The 23820-nt window shown below is 37.2% G+C and overlaps 1 protein-coding gene across 3 annotated transcripts in view; it reads left to right on the top strand.

Annotated features, from left to right (window-relative positions):
• Positions 1-23820, top strand: part of ITGA1 (integrin subunit alpha 1) — a 328522-nt gene that overhangs the window by 242375 nt on the left and 62327 nt on the right. For all 3 annotated transcript variants that reach the window (XM_030927043.1, XM_010386058.2, XM_030927042.1), the window contains exons 7-11: positions 3486-3634; positions 9449-9599; positions 15404-15569; positions 19148-19221; positions 19922-20066. In XM_030927043.1, coding sequence (XP_030782903.1) covers positions 3486-3634; positions 9449-9599; positions 15404-15569; positions 19148-19221; positions 19922-20066 — 685 coding nt within the window. The remainder of the gene's footprint in view (positions 1-3485; positions 3635-9448; positions 9600-15403; positions 15570-19147; positions 19222-19921; positions 20067-23820) is intronic.

A 23820-nucleotide genomic window follows, 5' to 3' on the forward strand; every position in this document is an offset into this window, starting at 1 on the left:
ATGTATATCCATGGATATGTCCCTTAATAATTATTCAGTGTCCCCAAGGATTACTAATCAAAAGCTTTAGGGTCATTGAAAAAAATAATTTTAAATTTATGCAGAGGGTAATAAAAATGTTCTTCACATGTTATTATAAAATCAAGAAAATATCCTGAATTGGAGTCATTGATGTGTCTTTATCTACTTTGCTATTTTTGTGTAATTAATTGGCTGGATCCTATCTTGTTCCCAAAGGGTCGTCTGGTCACCTTTATTCCGAATATAGTAGCTCTCTTAGAATAGGTGGTAAAGGATACTGGGTGAAAGATAAATTCACAGAACAAGGCTAACCTGGACATGGATTGAGCAGAGTGCACGTTCATTCAGCTGATAATGTAACCTCTTCTTACAATTACATATATTGTCTAGTTATTTCTTATTAATTTTATACCTAACTAAGCAGCTTTAGGAGAGAATGTATATGTTCCATTATTTTTACAAAATATGATATATGTATTTGTGTGTTTGTTGCATCATATACTCTAACATATCTCAGTTAACTAGCTAGTTAGTCAAATTCATTTAGTAGCCATGAAATGGCAGTGGCACTCAGCAGAAGCTAGCAGGTTGAGGTGTATCATGGGAACCAGCCCCCAATATTTCAACGTAGGTTCTTTTCTATTCTCCCTAAGTGTTGGCTGGTCTGAGAAATAAAGGGAAAGAGAACAAAAGAAACAAATTTTAAAGCTGGGTGTACAGGGGAGACATCACGTGTCAGCAGGTTCCGTGATGTCCCCCAAGCCACAAAACTAGCAAGTTTTTATTATGGATTTCAAAAGGGAGGGAGCGTATGAATAGGGTGTGGGTCACAGAGATCACATGCTTCACAAGGCAATAAAATATCACAAGGTAAATGGAGGCAGAGCGAGATCACAGGACTAGGGCGAAATTAAAATTGCTAATGAAGTTTCATGTCCCACTGGGCATGCGTTGTCATTGATAACATATTATCAGGTGACAGGGTTTGAGAGCAGACAACCAGTCTGACTAAAATTTACTAGACAGAAATTTCCTCATCCTAATAGGCCTGGGGGCGCTACGGGAGACCAGGGCTTATTTCATCTCTTATCTACAACCATATAAGACAGACATTCCCAGAGCGGCCATTTCAGAGTCCTCCCCCTAGGAATGCATTCTCTTTCTCAGGGCTGTTCCTTGCTGAGAAAAAGAATTCAGTGATATTTCTCCTATTTGCTTTGTAAGAAGAGAAATATGACTCTGTTCCACCCAGCTCCCAGGCAGTTAGACCTAATGGTTATCTCCCTTGTTCCCTGAACATCACTGTTATCCTGTTCTTTTTTCAAGGTGCCCAGATTTCATGTTGTTCAAACACACATGCTCTATGAACAATTTGTGCAGTTAATGCAATCATCACAGGGTCCTGAGGCGACATACATCCGCCTCAGCTTACGAAGATGAAGGGATTAAGAGATTAAAGTAAAGACAGGCATAGGGAATCACAAGAATATTGATTGGGGAAGTGATAAATGTCCATGAAGTTTTCACAATTTATGTTCAGAGATTGTAGTAAAGACAGACATAAGAAATTACAAAAGTATTAATTTGGGGAACTAATAAATGTCCATGAAATCTTCATAATTTATGTTCTTCTGTCATAGCTTCAGCAGGTCCCTCCATTTGGGTTTCCTGACTTTCCACAACAGAGATGACTAAAGAATGGAGGATTTTAGATAGATGCCTTTTTACTGAGAGGAAATAGGGTGATTGAAAGAACCCTGGGATAAAGGATACACATCTTAGACTAGACCCCCTTCCACCACTTTACTATAGGGATGGGGTGTTTTCAACTCAGTTTCCTCACTTATAAAACATGATCATATTTCTGTTATTATAATTTAAATAATTAGAGAAAAAAGTTTTTAAAAGACCATTAAATATATATCATAGTATTCTTATTTAAGCATAAGGACATAATTGCTCCAAGATAACCAGTGTACTCTAGAGGGTAACTCAAAGATGATAAAAATTGCTTTAAATTTTGGCTTCTCTTATTTGTTTCTAAAAACATCAGAATATGCTTTTAGTTTCCGAAAGACCCAGTGTGAAAATGTATGTATAAATCAGACATGAAATTAATACTAAGACTTTCTGACGTCAGCGATATCAGCAGATGAGGCTGGAAACCAGTTACTGAGCCTTCTTGCTACTTCAGAATAAGGTTAGACGCAGAGATAGGATTTGCTCTAAAGCAAGTAATAGAGGCAACTTCACCAACGGCAAAGTAGGCAATTGCCTTGGAAAGAAGACAGGCTTATTGAAAATTACCTCCCCTACCCAAATAATGAAGCACCTGGAATTCCTGAATTAAAGAGACCCTCCTTTGGGCAAAGAATTGTCTGAGTCTGGTTTTTGAGATAGGATGGTTAAACAAAAAGTCATCTTCAGCCACAATTTTTCATGCAGATTAGTTTATTGGTTCACATCAACCTTTAAAGGGGGATGTGGAAAAAGGGTAGGAGAAATAGCCATTTCTGGGGCCAGGAGGCAAGTGGGAAGAGGAAGAATTTGGAGCAAGGGAAATCGAATCTGAGGGCACTTTCCCTCCTGTATTTCACTTCAAGAAGGCTCTGCAGTTAGCTGCCTGCCTTGTATAGTCTGTGCACTAAAGGGAATGAAAGGAGGAAGGCGGTAGGAAAGGAAGACAACAAGGAAAGAAGGTGGAGTTGGGAAAGGCTGATTTGGGAGAAATGAGGCTTCTGCTAGGCTAGACAAAGCACACTGCTCAAGTGTGTAACTCTGCAGGGTACATAACCTGCTTATTCCTCCAGCCTCATGGTGCTCTCTTCTTTCCTCACAGCCCTGGCCATGGCTCACTGTCTTTTTTTCCGTTCTTAGGGTAGATCTATCTCTTTCCCATCCTGGTCTGCTTCACATACAGTTTTCTCTGCATGGACGTTCTGCCATTCTAGCACCCACTCTTGCAGTCTCAGCTTCTGAGAGGCCTTCCCTGGGCCCCCATTTTCAATCTGGCCTCTAGATTATATTTGCTGATTAGGGATTTTCCAATACAGTCCTTTCAACAGTTTGCAATTGTTCATGTATTTGAATGATCACGTTTTTAATCTCTCTCTCCCTCTAGCTTAAGAGAAGCTTCATGAAGGCAGAGACCATATCAGTGTGTTTCATATTTTACATACCAAGGCCTATCAGAGTCACTGTAAAATCTGTTGAATTAGATAAACCAATCATTTGAGAAGTTTAGTAACAGCATCACAGCATGTTTACTTTTGTTCTTTGGACTATGAACAGTCACAGAATGGCTATGCTTATTACTGTCAAAATAGAAGGATTTGTGTACTGATAGGTTTGCAAACTCATCTGAAACACAAAAATGTATTATATCTCATTCACATGCTTAAACTGAAGAAATCTGAACAGGAAATTTGTATTGATGTATAACTCACAGTGGCTTGGTATTTCAGGTTGGAATTGTACAGTATGGAGAAAACGTGACCCATGAGTTCAACCTCAATAAGTATTCTTCCACCGAAGAGGTACTTGTTGCAGCAAAGAAAATAGTCCAGAGAGGTGGCCGCCAGACTATGACAGCTCTTGGAATAGACACAGCAAGGTATATGGATAAAAAAATAAACTAAAGTAAAAGACTGCAAAAATAACTGCTCATGACTTAGCCCTTTGGCATATCAATTGAAAGTTTAATGTGACAATATTTAAAGCCATTTTGTTTAAAATGAGATTCAGAAGATTAGATAATGGTTACAAGATCAGATGTTTCTATAACACAATCTCACCATCCTTCTTATCTTTTTCTTCTTACAAGGGTTTAATTGATAGAGAATCCATTTTAAAATATCACTGCATCTATAACTTCATATTCTTGGATACTAAGACAATATTAGGTTATATTTGTTTCATTTATTTTTTGTTTTCAGCCTCTAGGAGTCTTAATCTAAAAGAATTGATTAAAAATATGTCTACCTCTACTCAATATATATTTATATTCTAGATTGTCCATGTATTTTCGGTACTTGATTTACCGTTATTGAAGCTATCAGATAAGAGGTTTTAAGGGGCCAAATTAAATATTGTCTATTTGAAATCATTTTTAGTGCAAAGATTGAAAGAAATGGAAAGGATCTTATCATTTGTAATGCTCTCTTTCTCCTTTTTTTCTTTCTTTAGATTCCCTCAAATTTACAATCCTTCCTGTCTTCCATCTGCAGTTTTCTTTATGGTGAACACATAACTCAGTCTGTGGTTGAGTTTCATTTTAAAAGAACCAACTGAATTGTCCTCTCTTACAAATGTAGAACACTTTATTTCCTGTATGTTCTCTTATCTCATTTATTAAACTAGCAAACTTCTGAACAAATTCAAAACAATACAAAAATCACAGGAAATGTAATAAGTAATTTGACTAATGTTAAGAATCCTTCTGCTAAATGTCTTCAACTTCTGAACTCTCACCTCAGGTGGAAAGCTAATTTTCCATGCTCTCATTTCATCTGCCTGCTAAGATGAGTGTTTTAAGGAGGTTAAAAAAGTTAATAATGATCCTGTGAAGAATGGGATTCAAAATTTTAAAATTTCATGTGCAGCTTTTGCCTCATGAATGTTAGAAAGTCATGTGGTTCTAGTTATATGGGGCCCAAGAGAAAATAACCACAAACAGATGGAGGTAATTTGACATTTACCTAACTATTGGATCACCAATTTGCACACACAAAGAGTGCACATGTTTAGGTGTACTGAATGCACTCCCTTCAATAATTGATTAAATGTGATTGTGCATTCGAAGTAAGTCAAAGTGTTCTTTGAAACCTCTGAGCCTGTAGGGAGCTGTACATTTTCCAAAGAATAAATACTCATCTTTGAAAACTAACTGAAGAAATATTCTGGTTGCTTTTGCTTCTGCATAAATACTGCTCTAAATACCATGTCCCTATATGATTTTTGCCTCTGTGTTTCACAAAGGTATAGCTGTGGGACACAGAATTGATTGAATATTAAAAGTCAGTAGTGACAGTACCAAGTATTTTTCTCCTACATTAATTACTTTTTCATGTTTAAGCACATTTTAATGTTTTTTATCCCTTTCAGGCAGAGCCAGTTGCAAACAATATTTTTAATATTTTTAGAATTATTTGCCTTCATTTTCAGTAACTCCCAGTTCAAATTTTCGTGTGTGTGTGTGTTCCCTTCTCCCTATCTCAGATTTTTACTTTTGTCAGTAAACTTACAGGATTTAATCATAAGGCCTGGATTCTCCTGTCTCAAAGAAAGGGACACTATTGGTATATTTTAATGTTTTAAAGAATGCAGGAAAGTCAGTGCTTAGTGCCAAGAAAGGACACTGGATACTGGTACTTTGAGGACAAGGACAATTTGTTAAGGAATGTAGTTGAAACAGAAATGGTGTACTCAGGAGTTCTGCCAATGGCTAATCTTCCATTACGTAAAGCCAGCCCTGATTTTAGAACAGCCACATTTTATTTATGAAAGGCTTCTTAATCATCTCCTTCAGCTGATGTTCATTCAGTTCAGTTGTAACCTTGATATTTAGGAGCATTAGGAAGCTTTAGTGATCTCAGGAATTTGAATTTCAAAAATGATTGAATCTTAAATGATATTCAAATACAAAGATCTGTTAAAGACTAATGTGTAACATCTGTTTTCACCTTTGTTTGTATACATTAAAAATTCAGAAAATCGTCTGGGTGTGGTAGCTCATGCCTGTAATCCCAGCACTTTGGGAGGCCGAAGTGGCTGCATCACCTAAGGTCAGGGGTTCGAGACCAGCCTGGCCAACATGGTGAAACCCTGACTCTACTAAAAATACAAAAAAAAATAAATAAATAACCAGGCGTGGTAGTGGGCGCCTGTAATCCCAGCTACTCAGGAGGTTGAGGCAGGAGAAGCACCTGAACCCGGGAGGCGGAGGCTGCAGTGAGCCAAGATCACGCCACTGCACTCCAGCCTGGGCAACAAGAGTGAAACTCTGCCTTAAAAAAAAAAAAAGAAAAAAGAAAAAAGAAAAAAAAACAGAAAATCTACTTGTATAGTATGTTAAAAATTATTCATGATATTTGTTAAAGATTGTAAGGAAGACATCACTCAAGAGGGACCTTTACAATGAAAGTATTGCAGTAGGGAAGAGAGATTGAGCTCAGCTTTGACTACAGTGAGGGCAAGTGGGCATTTGCAGTCAAGGAGCAGGGCAGGGATTGGAGGAAACATCACGGCTGGGGGATTCTTGCTAGACTGGCTCAACAGGATTCTTGCTGAAGGTAGGTAAATAGCAGGAAAAGTACAACTGTTTTTCTCTTTCTATGCTCTCAACACTTGACATATCACTTCTGATGCCAGATATGTGGATTTTTTCCACATTGACCAGTTATCTGACATCAGCTGAGTGTTCCAGAATTCACTTCAATTCTGACACCAACTAGAGTTTGTGCAGACCTCCCACAGATTAAGGACTCAGTCCTTCAAGAATTCCCTCCAATTTAGAGCCAGAAGGTTTCCAGGTTACCCACAATTTGTCCAACGTGGCTACAAATTAGACCCCCTACTTGGGTTTGATTATATGCTAAAGTGGTCACAGAACGCAGTAAAGCATCTTACTTACTATTATTAGTTTATTATAAAAGGATATAATTCAGGAACAGCAAGAGATATGTAGCGCAAGCTATAAGGGAAAGGGGTCAGAGCTGCCATTCCCTCTCATGGTGTACCTCCTTCCACATGTTCAGCAACCTGGAAAACTTCTGAAACCCGTAGTTCAGAAATTTTTACAGAGGCTTGATCATAGGCGTGATTGATTATTAACTGAGTTTCTAGCCCCTCACTTCCTCCTGGAGAATGAGAGCTGGGGCTGAACATTTCAAGCTTCTGATCATGGCCTGGTCCTTTTGGTGACCAACTCCCATTTAGGAGCCCACAAAGAGTTACCTCGTTAGAACAAAAGATATTCCTATCACCCAGGAAATTCAACAGATTAGAATATCTATGTCAGAAACCCAGGTTAAAGGCCATATATTAGAACAAAAGATGCTCCTCACACCAGTATTGCTCAGGAAATTATAAGAGTTTTAGGAGTTCTGCACCAGAAACCAGAGGCAGAGACCAAATACATATTTATTATTTGTTAAAGGAAAATTTTAGACAAATTAAATTTGACAGAGTTTATTTGAGCAAAGAATGATTCATGAATCAGGCAGCACTCAGAACCCTAAGAGGCTCGGAAAGATCCATGTTACTAGTGTGAGCAATAGGCTTTTATGGGCTGAATGCAAAATCAAATTAAAGAAATGACTTGATTGGCTACAGCTAGGCATTTAACTTATTTGGGTATGATCTGGTAGAAAGTCCCTAGTTAGAGGTTACTTGCCAGGTTCTGATTGGTAAAGTCTCTAGTTAGAAGTTAGTTGGCAGTTTCTAATTGGTAATGTTTAAGTTTTGTTTTACTGTTTACATTGAATTGGATTTTGGTTTGCTTACATAGGAACATAAGTCACAGGAGCTGTCTCAGTCTAATTGCCTATAAATTCAATTCTTTTAAAAGATAATATCACAGAACAGGGTAATAAGATTTAGAGGGTGGGGAATGAGGAATGTGATCGGATAACAAGGATGAGGGATTTCCACTAAATTGATTAAGCCAGATTCTTGGTAAAACTGGACTAAGTAGGTAAAGAACACAGCCCAGGGTCAGAGCCCAGTCTAGAAGAAGACATAAAGGAGCCTGACTCACTTTTGGTCAAGGAGAGAGTCTTTGTCAAGTATAGAGGGCAGAGAGACATAGTTACTCAAAGAAAGTAAAAAATTAGTACAACTGTATATCCTGTATATCCGACACTCAGAACTGACAGTTGTCAACATCTTGTCATATTTGCTTTAAGTCCTTTGAAGGGAAAAGTAATCATATAGAATCCTTTTGCCTACTTCACCAGAATCCTCTCTTCCTGCTTAAAGATATCAATTATGGTATATTTACTGTGTATCTGTTGTGCAAACTCTTTGGAATGTTAGCTTAAGACAGGACTTTCCTTGGCAAATCTATCCCTAATGACAGCAGTTTGTCTGTACAACCAAATATCTAAATGGACCATTCAGTACAATGATCGCTGTACTTTGTACCAGAATCCTAGAAATATATGAAGTCCTTTCATTACTTTAGTCCTAAATAAAATATACTCATCTCTCCCAAGACTCCAACGAGAAAAGGTTTGAGTAAAAGGAAATAAAGGGGGAGGGGAAAAGTGTGTGTATATATTTATATAGAATACATAAAAGACAAAAATTTTCCATTTCCCTGTCTTCTGTTTCTTTCCATACACACTGTTTAATTAAATCGAAATTCGGTTTTTTTCTGTTTTTTGTTTGTTTGTTTGTTTGTTTTTGTTTTTTGAGACGGAGTCTCACACTGTCACCCAGGCTGGATTGCAGTGGCGCGATCTCAGCTCACTGCAAGATCCACCTCCCGGGTTCACGCCATTCTCCTGCCTCAGCTTCCGGAGTAGCTGGGACTATAGGCACCCGTCACCACGCCTGCCTAATTTTTTGTATTTTTGGTAGACAGGGAGTTTCACCGTGTTAGCCGGGATAGTCTCCATCTCCTGACCTCGTAATCTGCCCGCCTCGGCCTCCCTGAAATTCGGGTGTTTTTGCAGTTAGGTTATAGCATTTTCCCCTCCTCTCCATGCCGTCTTCTCCCACCCTGCTCTCAGCAGCCTGTATCCTAACACATAGTTAAGGCCAAATGTTTTGTAACTTCGCCAACCACTTTTTGACCCCTAAAACCCAACTAACTACTCCATGGACCCAGACCATCAGCATCTGCAGTCTTTTACTCCCATGTGAAAGACTGCAGATGTCCCTATACCCAGGACACTCTCAAGCCCTCATAGCCCCACTAATACTCTGTTCTCTCATCTCTCCTCCCCAGATTAGAGGATTTCCCAACCATTCTACAAATGTCAGAGTAGCTGTCAGGGAAACGAAGTCTCAAGCGAAAGTTTCTGCTAGAAGCAGAAGAAAAGAGACCTGTCAAATGAGAGAAGGGGTGTTTACAGAGAAAGGAGCAGCTAGGGGGGTGTTTACAGATCTGGCCTTCTCTGACCCTGATGTATGCCTCAGTCACACCCTCCCTTTGAAATTTCCAAAGAATAAAATACTGGCGCCTTTTTATATATAGGATGTGTGGTGATTAGCAAAATGGAGACCTCTCCATCATCTGAAATAAATTGAAAACTCTTACAAACAAGACTCATCAAGCCTCCCAGCTTGAATGATGGTCACTGATGCTAATTTTGGAGGGAAGCACCAGGCTACCTAGAGTAGTCAGTGTTTTTGTCTAGTTTTTTACTTTGTCTACTGTAAAGTGGTGTCTGGTCAACCTCTTTGTTGTTTGTGATTACTTCAGAAAGGAGGCATTCACGGAAGCCCGGGGTGCCCGAAGAGGAGTTAAAAAAGTCATGGTTATTGTGACGGATGGAGAGTCCCATGACAATCATCGACTGAAGAAGGTCATTCAAGACTGTGAAGATGAAAACATTCAACGGTTTTCCATAGCTGTAAGTGTGTTGCTAGAGACGTTTTCAAACTCTTGGGTGTAGAGAAGAGCTGTGTGCATTTTGGGGTCATTTTATGAAAGTCACACAAACCAGGTTGGAAAAGAGAAAGGTCTCCATTTGAAGGTAAGCCCTGTGAGGACAGACTTGGATCTTGCTCCCTCTGGGTCCTTAGTACCCAGCACAATGCCAGGCCAAACAGACACTCAACAAACAATCATTGAAACTGAGGAAGGAAGAAAATAAGGAAAGACGAAAAGAGGAAGAAGGAAGCAAAAACATAAGAAGGAAGGAAGGGTGAGAAAAAGAGGACTGAAAAAAAGAAGAGAAAACGAGGAGGAGGAAAGGAAGGGAAGAGGGTGGGAAGGTGGGAAAAATGCCTTTGCCTTTTTAAATAAGAGAGAGGATTTGCTCGTTATAACAAGAGCAGTGGCCACTGGGCTTCCCTTCCCATTCTGAGCAATTTTCAACTATCTTTTTCATTACTTATCTTCCCCCATCACTTAGCTAAAGTGTGGGAAAGTGCCAGTTATTTCTGTTTAAATATTAATAAATTCTGATGTTTGACACTTGCTTTTCGGATAAGTAGACAGGAATTGAATTTTTGTTTTCTGATGCAATTTGTAAGCTTCTGGTGTAGATCTTTCTACCTAAAATGTAGACATTCTATTGGGGAACAAGTTCTAAAATAAAAAAGTTGCCCAAATGGTATGCCAATTACTTCAGAACCAGCTCTAGTTTTCTTTAACAGTGTGCTTCTTCAAAGCAGCTTGAAGTTCTTCCCAGACATTAGTGCATTACTCCTGCAACCTCATTATTCCCGTAACTTCATGGAACAGTAGGTGAGGGAGCTGAGAAAGAGGCAAGGGCACCCAGTGACTTGGGGGGTCCCAGACGACGGGGGCAGAGTTGTAAAGTTCTCTGAGGAGACATGTGGTATTTCCTCTGGGATAGTCACTGATACTCCCCAGGGAAAAGGATGAGAGCCTTACTGAAGCAAAAGAAAAGAATCGAGAATAAATCCACCACTGCCTTCTCTCTAGTAAGGAACATTCAAAAGCCACTGCACTGCCTGCAAGACTCACTTTCTCACATTAACATTGAGTGTACATTATAGTATTTCAGTCATTGCTCTAAACCACTATCCATTTTTTTTTTTTTAAACGGAGGAGTCTCGCTCTGTCTCCCAGGATGGAGTGAAGTGGTACGATCCCAGCTCACTGCAACCTCCACCTCTCGGGATCAAGCAACTCTTGCTGCCTCAGCCTCCCAAGTAGCTGGGACTACAGGTGCACACGACCACATTTGGCTAATTTTTGTATTTTTAGTATAGATGGGGTTTCACTATGCTGGTCAGTCTGGTCTTGAACTCCTGACCTCAGGGGATCCACCTGCCTTGACCTCCCAAAGTGCTGGGATTACAGGTGGGAGCCACCACACCCAGCCCACTATCCCTTTAATGATACAAATAAACAAATATTTTGTAGATCATAAACAGCAACACTTTAAACAGTAATTTTAGTTCTTTTCTAACTTTCTATAAGTGAAAAATCTGTATCCTTCTTAATCAAAATATCAGTTTTTTAATTTACCACTCTAAATCTGACTTTTAAAAACTACATGTAGATGTACAGTGGGGGTGAGCTACTCGGGTGGGTAGGGGTAGCCTCGGACCTGAAGGAAAGGGGTGGGGGCAGCCCTCAAGCCCATTGCCCTTGTGCCCACTATCCTTCCAGGCCACAGTACAGAACCGTGGTCGGAAGGGTGTTTGAGGTCTGTTTTGTAACAGGACTTTGAAGGCAGCACCATGGAACTCTTCATTGTTAATGATGCCAGACAAGGCTATTATTGGAAAAAGAAATGTGAAGTCAGAAAATCCCTGTACCTTAATGATCACTGGAGGCCAAGGCTCTCCTGCTTCTTAGAGGATTTGGATATTCTTTAAAAAAAAAAAAAAAAAAAAAAAAAAATCAAGCAATACCAAAGGGCTCAGTGCCTTTCCTTTGTTTTTCGGATTCCAGGAGCATAGCCTTGAATTAATCCTGATCCTTGCTTTGTTCAGGCCACATTGTAATCATTTGTTGAAGTGTGACCCACTTTATTTGTTTCTCTGTTTAAAACTGTATCTGTTTATTTATTTTAATAATATTATAAGCATCCATGAACCTACCACCCAAATCGAGAGCGAGCTCTCTTTTTTGATAACTACATGTGAGCGCATTTACCACCTGCCTTCCTCCACTTGGGTAACCATCACTCCACTTTCTACATTCCTCAACCCTTGCTCTACTTTTCAAAATAATATTTAGGCACCCATACATATCCAAAAAAATAAACTTTAAGAATATTTCATTGCTTTTAACATTATAAAAGGGGTGTAATGCTGTATATAATATTTTGGAACTTTTAAAACTTAATACTATATTAAGATTCATCCATATTGCATATCCATATAGTTCACTCTGTTTTTAAAAATTGAGGTGATATTTACAATACAGTGAAATGCAAGATTTCAGTGTGAAAAGTGTGCACGAAGTGAATGATTTGGTGAGTTTTGACAATTGTGTGCAACCACATAAGACCTTAATCAAGATATAGGGCAATTTAATCACTCCCAGAAAGTTTACTGTGCTTTCTTTTTTAAAATTTGTTTTTAATTTTTATGGATACATGGTAGCTGTACATATTTACCTGGTACCTGTGATATATTGATACAGGCATACAGTGGGTAATGATCAAATCTGGGCAATTGGAATATCCATCACCTTAGACATTTATCATTTCTTTGTGTTGGGAATATTCCAAATCTTCCCCTCTAGCTATTTTGAAAAATACAATATTGTTTACTGTAGTTGCCCTACAGTGCTTCTGAACACTAGCTCTTATTCCTTCCATCTAATTGTGGTTTTATACCCATTAACTAACCCCTCTTCATCCCTGCTCCTCCCCCCTACTCTTTCCAGCCTTTAGTAACCACCACTCTCTTCACCACCTCCATGAGATCCACATTTTCAGCTCCCACATTTGAGTGAGAATGTAATGATATTTGTCTTTCAGTGCTTGACTTATTTCACTTAATATAATGTTCTTCAGTTCCATCCATGTTTGCTGCAAATGACAAAGTTTCATTCTTTTTAATGGACAAATCATATGCTGTTCTGAAGATATACCATGTTTTTTTAAATCCATTCATCCGTTGATCCATACTTAAGGTTAATTTTATATCTTGTCTATTGTAAACAGTGCTGCAATAAACATGGGAGTGCAGATATTTCTTCAATATACTGATTTCCTTTCTTTGGGATATATACCCAGCCATTTTTTTGTTTGTTTGTTTGTTTGTTTTCATTTTAAATATACACCCCCTGTAGTAACCACTGATGTGACTTACCACTTATAGCTCACTTAGCTTGTCAGTTCTTGAATTTCAAATAAATAAAACTGCATAGTATGTACTATGTGTTTAGCTTGTCACTCAACATAATCATTGTTTGGGATATTTTGTGTGCGGGGGTTCATTTTCTGTTATTGTTATCTATTTTATAGGCCACGGTTGGTACTCCACTGTTTACAGATATTTTGCTCGTGTCCAGTTTGAGCTACTGTTGTAAATAACAGTAATATAATAATATAATTTTTTTAGTGTTAAAAATTTATAGAATTTTAAAATTTTATATAAAAAAATAAAATCCAAAGTGATAATCTGCAGATAACGCTTGCAACTACAAATGTTAGGATAAAAACTAATTTTTTATTTATTACAAAAGTGATTTTCTATTATAAGGTTTTAAAAAATATATTGAAACAAATAGAAGGAAACACTTAGTGTCCTAATATACAGAAATAAAAAATAAGAAATTATGATACACATTTTTTCACATTTTTTAATGCCCATGTAGTTATGTGATTTAAAAAATAGAATTAGGTCATATCTACATATTGGGGATTTTTAAACTTTTTTGCATGTTAAATTTTACATATTGTTTTAAAAATGTTTTCATTATCTTGAACATTTTTATATCAAAAACTAAGTTTTAACATAGTAAGAAATTTTTACATTAAAAATTAATTTTTTTAGGCAGAAAAAGTAAAAACCTTAACAAAGCTAATTAGCTGGACTTCATCAAAATGTAAAACTTCTACTCTTCAGATGACACTGCTGAGAATATGAAAAGACAACCCACAGGCAGGAAGAAAACATCTGCAAAACGCATAAAGGACTTGCATCCAGACTATATACAGAACTCTTACAACACAATTAAGGGAAAATAAACATCTCATTTTCTTTTAATGGGAAAAAGATTTGAACAGACACTAACTACACCAAAGAAGAAATACTATAGCAAAGAAGTGTATGAAAGAGCCTCAACATCATTAGTCATTAGAGAAATGCAAATTAAATAAGACACCACTACACACCAACACAATTGCTAAAACTAACAAGTGAACAACAACAACAACAACAAATGACAATAACAAGTATTGACAAGCATGCAAAGCAGCTGGATCTCTTATGCATTTCTGATGGGAATAGTACCATGGCAAAATGGGACAATTACTATGGAAAGCAACTTGGCAATTTCTTATAAAGTTAATCATTCACTTATTACATGACCCAATACTTTCACTCCTAGTTCTTTACTCAAGAGAAAATGAAATATATGTCTATTACAAAGACCTATTTGTGAATATTTACAGCAGCTTTATTCATAATATCTTGAAGCTGCAAACAACTCAAATGTTCTCATTAAATAAATTGTAGTGCATCCATACAATGGAATGCTACTCTGCAACAGAAAGGACCCAGCTACTGCTACATGCAGCAACACAGATGACTCTGAAAAGCATTGTGCAAAGTCACAGAAGCCAGACACAAATGCCTACATACTATATGATTCCTTAAATCTGACAATCTGGAAAAATCAAAGCTGTAAGGACAGAAAATTGATCGGTGGTTGCCAGGGGTGGACGAGGGGAGGAAGGGATTGACTGTAGGGGCAGGAGGGAACTTTTTGGGGTGATGGAAATATTCTACATGATATGGCAGTAACACAACTATATTGGGTTTGTCACACTCATAGAATTATACATCTAAAAAGGGTGAATTTTACTGTATATAATTTATTGCAATAAACGTTACCTAAAAAAAACTAAATATTTGAGAAAATCTGCTTGGACAGCTAAATAATTATAGTTAACTATCATATATAACTCCTGCTTCTCTCTCCTCTCTATAAAAAAGAATGTCCCCGTCTCCAGCATTTGGTTTCAAACAAGAATATCTCAGTTGTTTATTTTCTAGATTGCCAATTTAGATCACCACTTAGTCCAGTATGTGTTTAAAATATATATGTGCTGGACTGTGCCTTGGTAAGAGTTTCAGGAAGAATTGCTCATTCAAGAGCAGGCAACTCACTTGCTGATTGCCTTTGCCAGCAGATAATGACATCACTAGCTGGAATAATATCAAAGACATTCAGAAACTATGAATATAACATTACTTTTGAACTGTCAGATTTTAAAAATACAGCTGTTAGTAACAGGGATACAGAGTACAAGAGGAGAAATTTTCACACACATACACAATTGCCCTTTATATTTTTCTACACCAATTGTGGTGTTTATATAACAGTTAATATTAGAGAGTCTACAAATTTTGAAAATCACTCTTCCATAAATATGAAAGTACATAAAAATTCCATTATGCTAAGGTACTCTACCCTGTTGTTTACTGACAAAATGCTTGAGATCCTTTATTTAACACATATAATTTAAAATATATTCTTGCTGTTCCTGTTGTGTCTTAGATTCTTGGCAGCTATAACCGAGGAAATTTAAGCACTGAAAAATTTGTGGAGGAAATAAAATCAATTGCAAGCGAACCCACTGAAAAACATTTCTTCAATGTCTCTGATGAATTGGCTCTAGTCACCATTGTTAAAACTCTGGGAGAAAGAATATTTGCCCTGGAAGGTATGTCTGTTTATCTTATTGCTGCATGTTCTCTCTGCAGTTCAAAATCAATGTGACGGGATTTTTGTATTTATTCCTAACACATCAGTAATACATTTTTTTACTGTGTACAATAGCTAGCATGGAACAATGCTCTTTTATATAAATCTGTCATTGAGACAGCTGTTTCTCAGAACACTGTGTCTGCTAGAGGCTCTCTTTGTAAGGGCACGGTAGGGCAGTGCTGATGGGACAGCCGATGAAGACAATGGTCAATGTATATGTTCCAGGACAAAATGTTTCCATGTGCTTTATTCCTTTTCTGTAACATAGATTTAGAAAATGAGGGTACTCTCTCAGGTTTTGGTTTTTTAAAAAATTGTTTCTTCATTTCATATTGAGCTGCTACATACAAGAGTGCTCTTACGCAATAACTTCTTTGTTCATTTATTTTCTCTGTATTTTGCTCCTTGCCCATTTTAAAGGTCTTCATGGAACTCTGCCTTAAAATCCATGGCAATGAAACATTGGTTCACTGTATTTGTCTAAATCGTGTTACTTCTCTGCAGATTTTCCCTTGATTTTTCAATGGTGACTGGCTGTTAAGGATAACAAGTTATGGCATTCCTCATTCTGCCTTAGGTAGAGGATGTCAAGTAGCTAATTACTTTGGAACTAGATCTTTCCTAAAAAAAGCTTCAGAATTGTTATGTCAGGCAAACTGGCAAAGCTTCTTTCTTCACATTCTTTAGTGATCTCTAGTCTCAGGGAACATGCGCCTTTTCTCCAACTAGGGAGAGAAACCACCAGAGAGTTCTTTTCCCCTTAGGCTACATCCAAATCCAGTTGATCCTGTCCTTGTGAGGACACACTAAAAGACTGTTATTTCTGCATCTTAAAAGCAGAAATTTAAAAGCACCTTCTTGGTCTCCCTGATATGCTTGATAATAGGAAACAGAAAGACAAAATAGGAATGAGACATAACTGAAGAAAGTGGACCATTTTGATTGAGCATCAAGGGACTGGGAAAATGCAGAAAAATGAGACTATGAAAATGTATAGAAAGGAAAGAAGATTATTTAGAGTTATGGCTTTCAAACTTTTTTTGAGTGTGACTCACAATAATAACTACACGTTGCCTTTTGACCCAGTGCACATAAATATATACATATAAAAATAAGGCAAAGTTTCACAAGATAGTTCTTATTATATGTGATGCACTGTGATGGCTTCTCATCTCTTCCATTCTACCCTAATCTCTTTCAATGAAAAAAAAATGCTGGTTATAGTCAGTCTGTTGATTTCACGACTGGGTCACAATCCGTACTTAGAACATTTGATTTAGAGGTGATAGGAATCTACCGCCCAGCCAGACTGAATTTCTCTGCCTCCCTTTTCCCCTGGCCTCTTTCCCCTGTGCCTTTAGAAACAGAACACTCTAATTGTTTATGAGTCTGGAGTTACAGCTGCTTCTGAAGAACTCAGCTGTCTTGTGCTCTGTGTACAAGTCATTTTTAAATGGCTTTGGTCTCTCAACAGCTATCCCGGTGTCATTTACCAATAAACCAGATTATGAACTTGGCTGGCCTTAAGGAAAATACATAAGGTCTTCCAACTCATTGTGTACTTTTATTTTTAATAACATGGGCTAAGATATGATAGAAACAATCTGTAAAAATATTTTAAAAGAAAAGTTACATAGTTACATTTAATAGTTCAACAGAATACAGTGTCATTTCTAAATCTCCTCTTAAAAAGCAAGTAATCTAAGACTGGCAGAAATGAAGCCCACATCAGCTGGGGGAGGGGGAAATCAATGATCTGAAATGACATTTCAGATTGTTTCTAATCTGACTACACCATGGGTTAAAGGTGACATGTTGAAGAGCCCAAACACTCCAAGAAGTCTCTATATTTAAATATTACATCATTTTATAAGGAACTTTGCAGATTAAAAATGTCTTCTGTATCATCTTTGTTGCTACACTACACCAAAAGCAGTGTTTTGGCTAGATTGTTTCTTATTTTTTTCATGAGATTTTTACTTTATTTCCTTGTTGCTTGGGAAATCTCCATTTCCTGTCAGCATATATCTTAAGATGACAAATAGCTGTGATTAAGAAATTTCTGTTTGTCAAGGACAGTGCCATCTATTGAGGCAAGTATGCCAAGAACTTGCCTAGTACATCAGAAAATGATCTACTGTCTCCATTTCCCATTGAGCATTGGGAGAAAATGCCAACATTTCTAACCAGAGGCTGCACAGTGGTTAGAGGGGCTGGCCCAAACACCCATGAAGAGTCCAGGGAGGAGTTTGCAACAAGAAGCCCAGGAGAATATAGTGGCCTATTATCATGATGCCACTGCAGCAGGAAGAACTTCACATAGCTTCCTTCTGTCTATTCTCAGCTGTAGACAGAATAACAGCAGGGCAGGTGCTGAAAATAACGCAGGCTTTTGTTGCTGCATTCTTACTGATCTTGCAGATAAGTGAGAGAACCCCTGAAAGCATTGTGGACTGAAAATACATGTTTAAATTAAAGTTAAAGTACATCTCAGTCATTTAAATTACAGGGCAATTCATACAGGAGATTAAAATGATATATTGGAATTATTGATTGCCCTATTTAATCTAGTCCTACAAAGGTAATTACTGATGTATTTGTTCACAATTTTATCCATGTAAATAACGAACAAATATAGTTACCTTCACAAATTTGGTTATTCTCTTGCCTCAACGAAAGGGCAGACTGACTTTCTTAAGTGCTATTTTTAACTTATCTGCAAGACCAAATAAATCAGTAACCCCTAGTGCAAGCAAATAAATCAACATTCCATCAACTCCCTCAGGAAATTGTGGCTTTGGGTTTGTGAATATTTTGAGAATAACTTGAGAGAAGCAGACGGCCCTAAAATGCTCTGAGTTATCTCTGCCTTTCAGTAAAGAGCTTCAAAATGGCTACAGGATCCTCTAAATATGTAGGATTGAAAGACATGTGGGCAGCCCTGTCCAAAGACCCCTCCTGATCTGTGAGTGACACTTACCAGCAGTAATTAGAGCAAATAAATGCATACTAAAATACCTAAACCCTTTATCACTCAATGAAACTCTGACAGGATCTATGGCCTGAATATGGGTGGAACGGTTGGAGCTGAGAAACCTCCTCAAACATGTGAATGAAATTTTTTTCAGTCCCGTAACATATAAAGGTAATTTCTTGGCAGTGTTCCCAAGGCATGGATTTGGATAGGAATTTCCTCCTGTAGTACATCCAACTTGAACCATGTGGACCCAAAGCACCATAGGATCCACAACATGCTACAGTATAAGAATGAAGGTGTCTCAACCCCTCCAGCAAGGACAGGGCCGCTAATGAGCAAGAATTTGAGACATGAGCCCTTTGACTATCTTTCTCTGTCTTCTACCCAGGCCTACCTAGAAATTTTGAGTTGAGAAATGTATGGCTGAAAATGCCCTAAAATGTTAGAAGTTCTGGTTGGTAAGACCACAAGCCCTACCAGGTATCAGTATTCTGCAAGTCAGTAGTGCATGAAAAGGCATTTTTACTTATTTACAGTGATATTTTCCTATGTTATAGCTACAGCTGACCAGTCAGCAGCTTCATTTGAAATGGAAATGTCTCAGACTGGCTTCAGTGCTCATTATTCACAGGTATGTTGACCAGTTTGTGGAAAATGAAATATATGTTTGCAAGACTTCCTTTCCCAAAACCAACATCTAGCCATCAATACTGTAAGTACAATGTGCAGTTCATAGCTTAAACATTTATGCAGGCTATGATGATGTTTGCTAATTCAAACAGGAAAATGTCGTTTCACAAGCTTCTTATTAGAAAAACATGTTCTCTCACACAGCTCATTGTGTTGTATTAATAGTTGTGAATCAGATCGTGTGAGCTGTGCCTTGTAATTATGTATCTGTCTAAATGAAATAATTTAACGTATTTGCTACAGATGTGGAAATTTTTCCACAGTGTCAAGGAATTCAAGGGTCTTATTACAATTCCATGTTCAAGACCTACGATTCTTGGCACCCAGAATAAAGTAGAAAGGCGAGATTTAAAAATATGTCATTTGCAGGTAATGAAAGAAAAGGCATAATGGTCCTTGCAAAAGAATATGGACATTTTTATGTGCAATTTTACTGTATAACTTGGGCAAGTTATTTGTGCCTCGATTTCCTTTTCTGTAAAACAGGTATGGTAACAATAGCATCTAGCCCATAGAGTTATCATGAGCTAATAAATGTGAAGCACTTTGAATGGTATACCTATACACATTGTTAATGCTGTTTAAGTGTTTCCCCTTATTATTTTTATTAAATATAATTATCTTATCTGTTTGCATGTAAGGACTGGGTCATGCTTGGAGCAGTAGGAGCCTATGATTGGAATGGAACAGTTGTCATGCAGAAGGCTAGTCAAATCATCATCCCTCGAAACACAACCTTTAATGTTGAGTCTACCAAAAAGAATGAACCGCTTGCTTCTTATTTAGGTAAGGTTTGGATATAATTATAAAAGAGTTGTCTTACTTTTCAATTTTTTACCTTTAGCATTATTTGCTTATGTTTCTATAGGCTTGCAACCATATAGCAAGATTATTTCAATGAGTCGAGTATTTTTCAGAACCCATGCAAAGTTTTAGGCCTCTGAGCAGCTTTAGTTAGTCAAAATGACACACATGGAAGACATTGTTTGTTAGTAGGGCTGTCTAATGCAGGTAATGGTTTCAGATGATATGTGCCCTTTCTGATATGTTCAGTTTCTCTGTATCTGGTATCAATTTTAACTTCAAGAAGAGCTTTGAACCTGTGGACCAGAAATGAGAGTAGAAAAAGAAACCTCAACTTCTCCTATATCCTGAAAACCAAACTTGCATATTGTCTTAAATGTCTCCTATCATTAATTTCTCTCTATGGGTCCTAATTTTGGAAAAGAAAAATGTATTTTGTCATGTAACTTCTTCTTTAATAGCTCCATTCACAATCAGACAAATATTGAACTTAAACCCAGTGATGTAACATGATCTTGTTTCCCAGTGTCTTGCCAGAAATGAGAAGGCATGTGTCTGGTGCCATTTTATTTGGGATCTATACCAAGCTGAGCAATGCCTAGGGGATGCCAGGGAACTCTCCCATCACTGAACAAAGATCTCTGTGAACAATTGGGAGGACCTAGAATAGAAAGGACCATCAGGATATGGATTCCCAGCTCTTACTCACTCAACAAATATTTGGGGGCTCCTCTTTTGCCCCAGGCATTGATCTTAGTGCTGGGGATGCAGTGATAAAGAAAAAGAATCCCTTGGCCTGGAAGCATTCAGTTTCACATGTTAGCATTCCTCTCTGGGATCTTTCTGTCCCAAAGCCAAGTCTTTTTCTCTCTGTCCCAGTTGTTTTCTATTTTACCAGGAAGGTGGCAGGTCTTTACTGCGGTGTTTATACATCTCCTTATTTAAGGACACCTATTAAAGCTGTAGGGGCAGCAGGACTTAAGAAGAATAAAAGGACTATAGTTTTAGATGACTAAAAATATAGCAGTTAACAGCAGCTACACTGTGACTGCTAAAATCTCTTAAGACATGTAGAACTGCATGAATGAAAGTCTACTCTGTTTCTCATAGAAATCCTATTACATTCCACTCTGGTCAGCCGACAGCTAGAGTATCTTGTTGTTCTAAGTATCACATACTAGAGGGAGAAAAGGACAAACTAGGATGTGCCAGTAAAAGATTACATAGAGAAGTCAGCTCCAGAAACAATTCCTTGCTACAAGTCTTACTCTCTCCAAAACTTAAAGAAATTGAAAGTTAGAAAACAAAGTGTGCATTGCATGTCTTTTAAGTATTTGGAGGATTGTGATATAAAATATAGGGGTTAGGCTTAAAATTCATTTCAAATTTCAGCATTAAAAGAGATCCTGTGGAGCACGTAGTCTTAATTTCCAATTGAGAAACTGAGAAATAGAACAATTGTGTCCCAGCTGCCTATGACAGGTGTGAAACCACAATTGAGACTTCCTGATTCTTATGTCAGTGTTCATGTCACGATATTGAAATAACTGATTCTGGGTTGATTAAGAAAGCACTGCACAAATACTGAGTACCAGCAATGTGCCAAACACTGAGTTTATAGAGAATAAGAAGATAGATGAGGCAGGTCAATTCCTACATTCATAAATCTTACTTTTTTGGGTGAGAGACAATAATGGAACAAGCAATCACTATCAGTATGATATGTGCTGTGACACAGAATATCTAAAAAAAGAGGGCTGGGGATTAGATTAGATATCTTCTAAAAGTTCGCTACATCCTAAGTTCTATGAGACTGTTTACGTGAAATACCTTGGAATCAAGAAGCAGCTTAACCTGAGACTTCTTTGTATTCTATATAGAATAAATATAGAACATTTATCTTCCTATATAACGGATGACATATAAATTAGTAAAACTCCTTATGCAAGGCATTTGACAGTGTGTTTACAGAGCTATAAAAATGTTCATACCACATTTATACAGAAATTTTACTTCTGTGGACCTAACCTAAGGAAAAAAATCCAATATTTAAGAATGCCAAGTGAACAGTTATTTCCATTGTATTATTATTTATGGTATTGAGGGAAATGCCATTATCCTAAATGCCCCAAAATATGCAGATAGTTAAGTAAATAGTAAATCTACTTAATGAATATTGTACACTCATAAAAATAAAAATTATAAAGCTGCTGTTACTAAAGACTTGAAGCAGTTGTGGTACAAGATGTACAATTAGCGATAGCCATGAGGTCATAGAGACTAGAGTTTGTTTTCTGATTCTGCCCCTGGCTACGGCTTTAGGGAAATTACTTTCCCACTGAAAGCCTCAATCTTATTATTTCTAAACTGGAAATAATTACACCATATATATCATTTGGATTGTTAGATTAAGTAATGACTATATTTAGTAGTGTGCCTGACACACAGTTAACAATCAATGGGTGTTATCTATTATTTTATTATGTAAATGTTATTTTGTATTTTTTATTATGTAATGTTATATAATAAACATTCCTTTTATTAGTATTGTGGTAGGCAGAATAATGATCCCCAAAGATGTCCATGTGCTAATCCCTGGACCCATGAATAGGTTACTTTGCATGGCAAAAGGGACTTTTCAGATATGATGAAATTAAGGATCCCGAGATGGGAAGATTATCCTCAGATATCTGGCTGGACCTGATATAATCAAGCATTCTAAAAATCAGAGAACCTCTCCTGGATGTGGACAGAGGGAGACAGAACTATGGGAAAATGGTCAGAGAGATGCAATGTTGTTGGCTTTAAGATGGAGGGGGGCCACAAGCCAAAAACTGTGGATGGCTCCAGTGCTACAAAGGGCAAGAAAATGGATTCCCTTTGATAAGCTCCCAAAAGGAACACTGACCTGCCAATATCCTGATGTTTAGTTCAGGAAGCTCTATGCCAGACTTCTAATATACAGAATTGTAAGATAATAAGTTATGATGCTTTAAGCCACCAAGTTTTTAGTAATTTGTTACAGCAGCAATAGAAAACTCGTACATAATACAAAATAATAATAGTAGCTGACATTAGTACTATTACTAGTAAGTATTGAGTATTTACAAAATTAAAGACACTGTGTGAAGTCCACAAAGATGTGTGTGATATTGTTGCCACTCTTAGGAAGCCCACATATTTTAATTGACAGCACTGTGGTTTTTGGTATTCTTAATTATATGTGATTAAATTCCTTTAAAATAAATAAACTTTTAAAAATCCTATGTTTGTCATTCCCAAAAAGCTTTGGTTAAACGTTGCTTAAAGCAGACTTGGATAATTCAAATTAAAGATGCCACTGTAAGTGAGAAAATATTAAAAGAATCATTTCTGACCACAGTATTTATAATATATGACTTCTCTCTGTCCAAAAAGAAAATTTTTGGATATGTTTTCTACAGTGTGCTGAGGTTTTCTTTTCTGTTTCAGAAATTATTTCATTAGCTTACTCACAAGTGAGGGTATATGACATTTTGCCAACATAAAGTCTAATACATGTAGGATTTCTTTCAAAATAGAAAAGCATCCAAAAGGCAGGACAAATACCTTGTTTTTTTTTTTTTTCACCCAAAATAATATTCTAAATCTGAAATGAAGTTTTCAAAATGTTTCTTTGTGGGGGTCACAAATTGAGAAGAGACTGAATGTATTTTTTCGTAAATCTGTGTGGATTGCAAGTTGTAGGACTATGAAA

This window comes from Rhinopithecus roxellana, chromosome 3 (assembly GCF_007565055.1).
Source record: "Rhinopithecus roxellana isolate Shanxi Qingling chromosome 3, ASM756505v1, whole genome shotgun sequence".
Taxonomy (NCBI): Eukaryota; Metazoa; Chordata; class Mammalia; order Primates; family Cercopithecidae; genus Rhinopithecus; species Rhinopithecus roxellana.